The sequence below is a fragment of the Podarcis tiliguerta genome (genome assembly GCF_965153285.1).
Source record: "Podarcis tiliguerta genome assembly, chromosome: 1".
NCBI classification, from domain to species: Eukaryota; Metazoa; Chordata; class Lepidosauria; order Squamata; family Lacertidae; genus Podarcis; species Podarcis tiliguerta.
This window is the reverse complement of record NC_139534.1, coordinates 52,763,288-52,774,277: the sequence shown is the minus strand read 5'-3', so window position 1 is coordinate 52,774,277 and position 10,990 is coordinate 52,763,288. Positions and strand designations below refer to the sequence as shown.

General features: G+C 45.9%; 1 protein-coding gene across 6 annotated transcripts in view; it reads right to left on the bottom strand.

Moving 5' to 3' along the window:
- Positions 1 to 2,979: 2,979 nt before the first annotated feature.
- The window catches only part of ASIC4 (acid sensing ion channel subunit family member 4), a 204,737-nt gene continuing 196,726 nt past the window's right edge, over positions 2,980 to 10,990 (bottom strand). For 3 of the 6 annotated variants that reach the window (XM_083432026.1, XM_083432028.1, XM_083432027.1), the window contains exons 10-11: positions 5,412 to 5,505; positions 2,980 to 3,459 (exon numbers count right to left, since the gene is read on the bottom strand). In XM_083432026.1, coding sequence (XP_083288152.1) covers positions 3,350 to 3,459; positions 5,412 to 5,505 — 204 coding nt within the window. In that variant the 3' untranslated portion in view covers positions 2,980 to 3,349. Of the gene's footprint in view, positions 3,460 to 5,411; positions 5,506 to 7,968; positions 10,012 to 10,990 lie in introns of those variants that run through there. The other 3 variants (XM_083432029.1, XM_083432031.1, XM_083432030.1) reach the window with 1 other exon arrangement.

Sequence of the window (10,990 nt, the reverse complement as noted above, 5' to 3'; positions counted from 1 at the left end):
GGTTATGATTTTTCTGTTCTAGGCTATATGCATGCCTGGTTTGTATGATGGAGAGAGATTGTGGAATCGATAGAAGTTAATTTATGTATTGGAACTTATGATTCCCTGGAGATGAAAAGAAAGCAGCGATGTGTATTTCAAGGAATGTAATACAAGTAGTTAGGTAGCTGTGTCCACACTAGGGTGCTAATGTGCATGTGTGTTTTCCTCCACACATGAGTGCTTTCAATTGTATGCCTCCCAAACCTGTCTGTTTCCCATTCATGCTAGTGGGTGATGCTTGAAGGGATACAGTAGCGCTGTGTGTTGTTCTTCCATTCGCGCAATGAGTGCACCCTACACACCATACGTTCCAGGAGCCAGAGATCTTTTGTGGGCATGCGCCTTGGTATGTTTACCTGTGGGCATGCATCTTAAAACAAACATAAAAAAAAAAATACTAGCTATCTATGAGATTTGCATAAAAGAGCTGCAAAAAATAATACACCAGCAACTCTGACATCTGTTGTAGGTGTGGAGGCAAAGATTGTTTACTTGTGCATGCACACCTTTTTTTAGAAACAGTATTTTTGAAATACAGATTTTCTGATATGCCAATTTGCACAAAAGAGCAGCCTTCCTTTCTTCCTTCCTTCTTTGGAAGCCAAGCATTCGTTCCCTTTTCCTTTCCTGCTTCCTGTACAAGGGCAAATTTTGTTTTTATTTTTAACTTTTTTTTGTTTTTTTCTGGGCAAGAGTACTTCTGCTCTGTGAACATGCCTTCAGCACCAACTGCTGGGAAAAGTGCACCCTTTCTTTTTTGTTGATAGAAAAAAATGGAAGTAGGGGTGTGAGAGCAGCACCCATCAAATTGTCCCCATACATGTAATGGACAGGATATGGTGTTCAAAAAAGTGTAAAAAGCCAGCCCCTTAAAACGGCATAACATTTTCTCCCACCATGAATGACGAGTGTTGGCATAAGTCGTGTAAAGAAATGATGCAGAGACCCCTTAACAGAGTGATCCTTTTCACCCTGAGAGCAAACAGCTTCTGAACTTCTGATGTAATAGCACCCGATTCTTACTTACATTTTGTGAGTGTTTTCTGTGGTGGCCCATGTTTGTGAACACCTAAGCAGTCAGCGTTCTGTTTTGTTTAAAAGAATGGTCCGTATTTTTAGAAATGTGAATCTTTCTTGATGGTGAGGGGCAGGGCAGGCCACATGTTTACAACTCAAAAGAAAACGTGGTCTGGGGTGGGTGGGACAGCACATAATACAGTATGATTGTATCTTATGCAGGGTTCAATTCCAAGGGTTCTGTGTATATGCAAAAATGCATAATACCCAAACCCTTAGAACTGAACCCCTGTGCGAGCTCCAGCAGACCCAGGATGCTCTCACAAGGTCTTTTGGGGCTGCCCAAGTTCCTGTGAGATCTTGTTGGGAGCCTTGCTCAGGAAACAAAAGTAGAGAGTTTAAATTTTGCTCCAGGAAAATGTAGTGCAGTGAGCTTTTTAAGCTCACCGAGTTGCTTCTCAAGCAAGGCCCTCTCCATGCAGCAACTCCGCTTATAACTTGTGGGAATTCAACTGCCTATAGTTGATATCACATAAGTGAAATGCATGTAATATGCGATTGTGCTGCACCAGGAGAAAAATGGCAAGTGAAATATAAATCAATGCTATTCTTTTTGCTCTTGGACCACATGGCCAGTCAGTTCGCTGTATATTCATACTAGTTCCACACACATAAGAACAGCCTTTTTATTATTGTGATTACAAATTGGGAACAAAAAAATGCAGTGTGTGTTTTTACAGGATGCAAATCAGTAATCAGAGCCATAGGAAAGATACCAGAAAATGTCAAAATGGTATGTTACACTCTGGAGGCTGATGGATGCAACGCAGGAAAGAGAAAAAATCAAGAGCACTGTTATTGAAGGTAAGAAATAAAATGCTATCAAGGGATGGAGAAGATGACCAGAATGTCTTTCTGTAAAGATTCACACAATACGTGCAACAGACATGATTTTCACATTAGTTTATAAAGCGGGGCGGGGGGACCCCAGTTGCCATGTCTCCTAAAACCTGTTACTCTTGCTTTGCCCCTCAGAAAGATTACTTTGTTGAGCGGGCTTCCCAGCTAAAGCAATTCTCCATGGTGGTTTGTGTCATGAGTTTTATGGAGCACGCTATAGATGTGTTGCAGTGCAGGCCTGTTTCCTGACTGGCTGCAACCAATAGCAACACTGTGGAGTCTTTATTCAGCCGTCTTGGCTGGAGTTGATGGCAACCGATGAGTACCAGGTTTGCGAAGGCCATGGACAGGATACAATAAGGGCTCCAGGGCCAAGTCATAGATTCATAAGAGGAGCAATATTGGATTGGTTTGTAAAATGTGCCTAATGATTTCCTCTATTACAAATTCACCACTCCACCAGAAATGCCATAATTGATTAGTGTTGTGGAGGCTCCCTACGTATGGTTTTCATGCCTTCAGTATTTAGATCAGGTATGGGGAATCTCAGGTTGAAGGCATAAATGATGCTCTCTAGCCCTCTCGCTATACAGCCCCTTAGACTCTTTGCCCAGCCCTGTTCACACTGGTGTCCTTGAATATTTGGGAATGGGTCTTTCTTGCCTGGATGGAGGGGTGTGTGTGTTGTGGAAACCTTTGGCTGGAATGTAGCCCACTGTAGAAAGAGTCATGTCCACTGCCCAACTCATTTTTGCTTGTGGCTCTGTCCACTACTGGCACCAGAGGGTTCCATGAGGAAATACAACACTCAATGTGAAAACCATTCCCCACCCTCTATTTACAAAGTACATTCAAAGCACACCCCACCCCCAAAACCTCTGGGTACTGTGGTTTATCCCTCACATAGTTGCAATTCCCAGCAACCCTTAAGAAACTACAGTGCCCAGAATTCTTTGAGGGAAATAATGTGCTGCAAAGGTATAATATGTTGTCATTTAAATTAAAGCAAAGAACTTGAGAGGCAGGAATTGCTTAATTTATTGCTCTACTTTCATAAAACCAGACAGAACAATGCAGAGCATAACACACATAACTGACAAGATGAGATTGAAGGGGCCTGCAAAGTCAGATTCTCACCCACAATCGCTAGAAGTTGTCCCATAGAAATGCCAGTGATGTGCTATGTAAGAGCAGCTGAGAGTCCACAGTTTGATATTTATACTGGTTTGGTCAAGAGGATTTCAACTGAGGGACGTCCATGCATTTCAAATGAAATAGGTTATTCTGAATTTCCAAAACAAGTCATGGCCTAAGGGGTATATTTACATTCCCTCCTTTGATCCGTTTGCGCTTCTGAGCTAGATTTAAAATTGACTTCTTCAAATTCTGTTCATTTAATCATAAGCATTATTTTTTTCTTTCCAGAAGATGATTGCTTGCTAATGAACAGCCGTTCCTCACCCCTTCTAATCCAGCCCGTGTCCTTCCTGCTAATCCTTTCTGAAATATATAAGGACACTTTGATGTGTGTTGACAAACAACTGAAGATTTAAAAAAGGCTAGAGAATTAGGAACTTGCAGTCAACAAAGCACAGTTTAATGGTTAGAGATTGAGAGAGAAAGAGAGAGATCAGTTTGCTAGAGTGAGGGCAAGGCAAGCAAGAATGAAAACTAAATTAAAACTATGATCTTCCTTTCATATGCCTGATGCTGGGTCATAGAATCAGAATTGTAGAATTTGAAGGGCCCCAAGGGTCATCTAGACCAACCCCCTGCAATGTAGCAATCTCAGCTAGATCATAAATGACAGATGTTCATCCAACCTCTGCTTAAAATCATCCAAGGAAAGAGAGTCCACCCTGATGTTTAGCAGGGTCCTCCTACACTTTTGTTTAAATTAAAACTTTACTATGATTTATTTAAATTGCATGACTTGTTTAAATTAGAACATTATAAAATCACAATCATTCAATGCAAATTAATCAGTTTATATAATTTGGGCTCTGTATCACAAAACTGATTTGCAAAGGGTGAACTGGGACTTTTGCCTGGTACCCCAAATACTTCTAACCAAGAAAATGGTTAGACCTGCTCTTTGGGGCTGGTGGGGGAGGAGGAGTGCTGAGCACTGCTTTCCCCCACTGCCAGCCCCAAAGACCAGGTCAGGGAACAGCGGGAAGGCGGCGCTCCGCCTCCCCGCTGTCCCCCGAGCTTGTGGGGCTGGCGGTGGGGAGAAGTGCTGCTTTCCCCACCGTCAGGCTCCAAACCAGTTCGGTATGCAGGCTGCTATCCGCAAGCCTTGGGGGCCCGGCGGGATCTCCCTCCCGGCTCCCAAGGCTTGCGGATATCTGCCCGAAGCCTGGGGTGCACTGCACAGCGCTCCCCGGGCTTTGGGCTGCAGACTGCTATCCACAAACCTTCGGAACGCGGCGGGCACTCCCGCCGCGCTCCGAAGGCTTGCTGATAGCTTCCTGAAGCCTGGAGAGTGAGAGGGGTCGATGCGCACCGACCCCCCTCGCTCTCCAGGCTTCAATGAAAGCCTGCATTCACTTCATAGGATGCACACACATTTCCCCTTCATTTTTGGAGGGGAAAAAGTGCGTCCTATAGAGCGAAAAATACGGTAATCATAGTATGCCCAGACTAGAAGCCTTTGAGTCAAGCTGGGCAAACTGGAGGGCTTCATCTCAAAGGAGAGCACAGTGGACATAATCAAAACCTGGTGGAATGGAGAGATGGAAGAGTGGAACAGGACACTCATCTCTGGATACAGGCTACATAGGAAGGATCAGCAGCCATATACCAGAGGTGGTCTTGCTCTGTATATTAAAGTTCAGCAAAGCAGAAATCCCCAAAGAAGCAGACTCTTCCACAGAATTGCTGTGGGTGGAGATACTGGACCCCAAGAGTAATTTAGTACTTGGAACGTAATGTTGTCTCCCTGACCAAAATGCCTAGGTGATCTTTATATGGAGAATGAAATCAAGTAAGCTTCCAAAGGAAGAAGTGCCATAGCGATGTGTAATTTCAGTTACCCTCACGTAGACTTGTGTACATGTGTGATCTGATCATGACAAAGAGGTCTAGATACTCAGATTGACTGTGACCTAGAACAATTGGTTATGAAACTGACCAGAGGAGCAACAACTCTGGACTTAATCTTAAGTGCACTTAGGAGTGCACTTACACTTGTTTTGTGTTAGGGTTGTTGACCCAACTGGAAATAGTGATCACAGTGCTAGCAAATGCCTTATGCCTTTTCAGCTCTGAATGTTTTTGTATATCACTTGGATAATTTGTTATAGTGAGCAACTAATAAGATTGATGTGATTAATTAACTGGAGCCCTACTCTCTTTTGTAAATCAGATTCTAGGGCAAAAGGAAGCAAGTCAACCCATCATTTTTTTGCTACCTGGGAGCATAAACACATTGAGCCAGATTTTGTACTCACCTGTTGCTACTATAACTTGGTGACGTGTTCTAGCTTTCGGAAGCCTTGTTACTTGGTTTATGCTTCTTCCAGGTGTAAAAAAGGTGAGCAATCCCTGGAGGTGAATGAGGGGTACAGATTACTAATGGGTGCCAGCAGTGCTATTTTTCTAGAAAAAAGGTGCTGAAACTCACCATGAATACCTCCCTTGTTCTCTTATAATAGCAATGGCACTCACCTGAGAGGTGCCGGAACTGAGTTCTGGCTGAAAAAAAGTCCTAGGTGCTAGCAGCAGCATTTATATAGGCAGAGTTTTTAAGCATATTGTTGTCAACTTTGTTTATTTTTGTTGATAAGACTTCCCATATATTCCACCCAACTTTTTATCTAGCAGTGGGAGTACATGCTGAGTTAGGGTGGATTTGTTTAAAATGGGTTATCAGAACGTAGGCTGGGAAGATAAATGCCTTGGCTGAAGTGGCCCAGCTCAATTATCAGCCGAGAAAAGGGAGGCTTTTGTTTAACTTGCATGTTTAACATTTTGTTGTGTCTATTTGCCTGTAGCTCGAAAGAATTATTGCCTATTAAGAAAGAGCAGCGTTTTCCCAGTTTTTCTTCCCGACCATCTTTCTGTCCTTCCTGACAGCTCACTTTATGCTGAACCTAGAAACTGATGGTACAACAGGGGAGTCACATGCTCCAGAATACTGGTTAAGAAACCTAAAGAGCTAAACTGGCAGCTATTGCTGGCTGCTCTGTATGCAGCCAAGCTTGTATCAAAGGTTCTGTATCCAGGACCACTTAGGAGGGCTTGGGTGGTGCAGACTGGCATTTGGCTTCATTGTGTGAACTTGTGAGTTCTCAGAGTACTTGCACTGTGCACATATTCACCCAAATTGTTCACCACAGGCAAATCTGAAATCTGCTATCACGCTGCCTTTAATATGTACAAAGAGTAGTGTCAATTCATCCCTTTTTCTTGTTCTTTTTTCTTTCTTTCTTTTTGGGTGCGGGGTTGCAGATCCTTGTTTGGCCTAGTGGACAAGGAGACTGACTGGGTTGATCTTGAACTTGGTTACTAGTTCTCTGTTTGCACTGAGAGTTCAAAACAAAGCTCAGTCAGAATTATTATTAAGGGACCTAAAGTTTATATGCCCCTGAACCCCAAAACAAGCTTTGGTCTGTTCCATATTATATGTACACATCATGACTGGGTGACCGTCTTCTTCAAGATGGGCAATAATTGTCTTCCAGTCAAAGCCATAGTTTTGGGACAATGGCCAGTCATCTGTGGTGAGCCCAGACGACAATTACAAAGGTGCAACTGGGAGGGTGCACTCCACAGTTAGCTTTGGACCACCCCAAATGATGGGCCCAATGTCCAGGATTGTGTTCTTTGCAATATGGTGTTGAATCTTCTTTCCCTTGGGACCAGGTTGCTGTCAATAATAGCCAAAATATGTAGAAAAGAATAAGGAATGAGAGTGTCCACCCCCACAGTAAGCTTTATGCTATTAAGCTTTACGCCATCTGAAATCACGTACCCCACACACATTCAAGACAGTATCCTCTGTAAGATGCTTTTGAATCCTATCTGTCCCAGCTCTTCAGTGGGGTTGCCCCCCCCCCCACTGTTTAGCAGTACTTTAATATAACATGAATGAAATGAAACCATAAACATAGCAAATCAATAAGCTTTGACTCTTGGATGTTAAACTTTGTAGGAGGAAAGCGAAACAATTACTTCACATCTCCAGTGTAAATAGCCATTCTGGATAAATGAATTGTTGTTCATCAAAGCAAACTTTCCTGAGCCAATTAATATAACCAGCCGCCATACAAATTTATCATCTTTTTCCAGACTTGAAGCCTCTCGTGAGTATGCGAGGTAAAGCTTGTTGATTCATGATACTTAATTTGTTTTTGTTTTATATTAGGCAGTTGATGAAGACCTTGGTGTCAAACGCATTTTATGTTCGTAAAATTAGAGAATTGCAGAGTTGGAAGGGACCCAAAGGGCCATATAGTCCAGTCCCCTGCAATGCCAGAATCGCAGCTAAGATATACTTGTACAGGATTTAGCCTATTATGGATTTATTATTGGGATGCTTGCATATATGGGAGAAAGAATTTAACATACCTTTCCCCAGCTCTGTTCATCCCACTCAATTGGGGTTCTTCCATGGCTGCTTTGTCCAACTCCCTGCGCTACAACCAACCGACCAGTAAGAAATCCAGTTATGGGATCTCCTTCCCACCATTTCTTCTAGTTTGGTCTGCTGGCTACATGACTGTAAGGATTGCCTGTCTCCAGCAGCCATGGATGGTGTTGTTTTGCTTGCCTGCAGATGAGCATTCAGCCTGAGTTGTTTGTGATTAGACAATATTGGCTATTTAAGGAGCATTCATTTGGACATCTTGGCAGGAGGACATTGCCTCAATGCAAGTGTTATCTCACATGGTCCAGTGCCTTTCCCCCATCCCTTTCCTGATAGGAGCAGAGCCGGAAAGAAAACAAGGAAGGATGGAGCTCTAGATAACAGTGGGGTAGAATCACTGATGACACAAGAAACAAGGCTGGAGTTCTACTTGTGCCTCTTTATTGGGAGAAACTTGTACATTTGTAAAACGGCGACTTGCGCTCAGTAAAGTCATGGGATTAACAGACCCCCTCCTGGGAAGATCCGTGGCTGGGTCCCAGTCGAGAGTCTCCTGCAGCCTGCACCCTTGGAGTCACACACATATGCAGCAGGCAGGCGGATTTGATCTGCAATATCCCACTCCCTCTGCAGCAGTCAAATGCCTTGACTGCTCTTGGCTCTTGAAAGTGGTGTATGCAAGAGTTTGGTGTTGTCACTGAAAGGGGGGGGGGCATTTGCAGCATATTCCTGTGCCACCTTTCTTCCTGAAAATGCACCCCCAGGAGTACAGGCACGTTTCCCTAAGTGTGGGGCATGACACCATGAGGTGTCTCGACGGTGCATGCTGGAGCCCCCTTTGGTTTGCTACATGGAGGGCTGAGGACCACAGCTGGGTTCTGGGGTATTCCCTTGTCCCATCAAGACAGCACAAGGTAGGTTGGTTGGCTTTTTCCTGTTGTACCTTTACTCAGGGCCCTGCTGCAAAGAGAAAGTTGACATTTCCCCCTGCTGCCCTTGAGGAGTCATCGCACACACCCACACTCCCCACACGCGGATGCACTGGGCAAGTCTGCTACTAAGTGCTTCAGCCTAGGGATCTGAGTCCTGGGGCGCTGCCTGGGCTCCTTATCCTCCCTTGACATTGTGTGGGACCCATAAGGCTCTTTCTCCTGAGGGTGGGGTGTTTTTGTGTGGCTTGGACCCTGAATGCTGCTGGAGGAGGGTGGAAGATGTGGGGAAGGGGGGCGTCTGTACATCTGGGAAGGGGCTGCCCCAAGGGAACTCGGGCTTTGTTGGTGCCAGCAGCCTCCTGCAGCATCGGCCTCTGCACTTGAGCTGGGAGGGAACCTGAGATTGGACGTCGATGTCGTGGTGTCCTGCCTTACCAGCAATTTTTAGTGATGCCGGCAGGGGCCAGCTGCAGCAACAAAAGACTGAGTGTAGCCGGCTAAAAACCACAGACCCAAAACAGTTATGTACAAATATACAGTTCTAAGGGAAGAAGGGATGGGTGATGGCTGGCTAGCCATGAGGGTGAGGGGCCTGTACCCATATGGTAAAGGGGCACATCGTGGGCAGGATGGCAGGTCTTTAAACCTCCTTGTGGGCACAGTCTCAATGTGGGGGGCAGCAGCAAGTGAGCATCTCACTGCCCAACAGCAGCAGCAGCAGCCAGTGGGATACAGGACCTCTTTCCTGCCCTGAGACACCCCTGTGTGCATGTAAAATAGTGGTACATGGAAATGTATGTTTGTAAGGAGGCTGAGGGAAGAGGTGTAAGTAGGAACAGTAATGATAAGACAGGACAAAGTGAGAGGTGTTGGAGGGAACATGGCTCCCGCTACTCAGAGTCTGTGGCAGAGGCTGCCACGTGGGGCTGTGTGAGCAGCTGGTTGTGTGGTGCTACCGTGTTATAGACTGGGCCCTGGGAGAGAGAGTTGCCTCTACCTTTGGTGACGCCCTCTTTGCTTCCTTGCGTGCTCCATGTCCCCCTTCCTCCCACTTTGTGAAATTCCAGGCAGGCTGCCTGCCTCAGTCAAGCCTTGCTTCCTATCAGTTTAGAGTCCATTCCACCTCCCTGTTCTTGGCAGCTGATCCTCGGTCTTTCTCTGTGCTTCAGTATGGGGAAGGTTTGTTGGGGGAGGGGGTGCTGAGCCCTGGAGGGCAGGGGCAGGACCAGCTGGACTGGGGAAGGGGGTTAGTTACAGGTGGGAGGGGGCTATAAAAGCACCACGGTGCTTTTTGGAAGCCTTTGGCCTGGCCACTTGGAAAAGGCTTCTTGGCGCAGGCCGGATCCTGCTGTGCCCCAAGCTGCTCCAGAGGCACTGCTGCTGTTTGGGGGGAGCAGCGCACGAGCTGGCTTAGCAAGCAAAGTCTTCGAAGACCCCTTGGCCCGAGTAGTGGTGGCGGTGGTGGTGGTTGGGCAGAAGTCCTGTGGGGTAGCTGCCCTCGTTGTGGCGGCCCAGGCTCTCACAGGAGCTCTGAGAAAGAAAGAGAGAAAAGAAACACGGTCAGCACAGCAGCTGGTACCTCTGGATGGGTGGGTGGTACGGAGCTTTATGAGCATTCTGCTGAAGTTTCCTAGAGGGAGACCTCCTCCAGGAAGGCTGCATGTGACAAGAAGTGATGGAGAGACATCTCTGCTTTCTTGCAAAGTGATATAACATCAGCATGCTATCTAGGCCTTGCCCTGCCCCTTCCAGCTCAACAGTGTGATGACCAGGGGCAGTGCTACCATCAGTCCAACTAGGCAGCTGTCCAACGCACAGGCCTCAGAGGAGTGCAGGACTGACCTTTGAGGGGCAGCTTTATTCAGATTATTTTTTGTTATAGCTTAAAAATTTCTGATAATATTTTGGAGAACTGTATTTCTGCAGAACATCTGTTCTTGAAATTTTAAGTTAGCTATGGTGTGTGTGTGTGTGTGTGTGTGTGTGTGTGTGTGTGTGTGGTGTGAGTAATTAGCCTTGCCTAGGGCTCCAGTAGCCTGGCCCTGGCCCTGGTGATGACATTACACTGTCTGCTGCATCCAGAAATGAGAAAGAGGCAGGATGAAGAAACACGGACTAGCAGGAACTCTTTTCCTCTGTGGTGGTAGCAAAAGGCTGGAGCTGTTAAGATTATGGCACAGAATGGCAATATTCTTCCACTCCTAAATTTTGCTCTCTGAGATGGGCCTTCGGAATGCTCTATCACAGGCTTTGCCTGTTCAGCTCTTCCTTAAACAGCTCCATCACCTTCTGACAACCTCACTCTCTCCAGGCATCCCATGTACCAAGCCAGGTTTAGGCAGTCCCTACCTTCTTGACAGTCACCTGCCTTTTTTGTCTAGTCCCCCATTTCCACTACTGGAGAGCAATATAACTCCTTTCCAATGCAAGTTCTTGAGCCTGCTCTACTTTTGACCCCCTGCCTGTAGCCCTGTTAAATCTCCCACACCCTTAAAGGTGGGATGTGGGG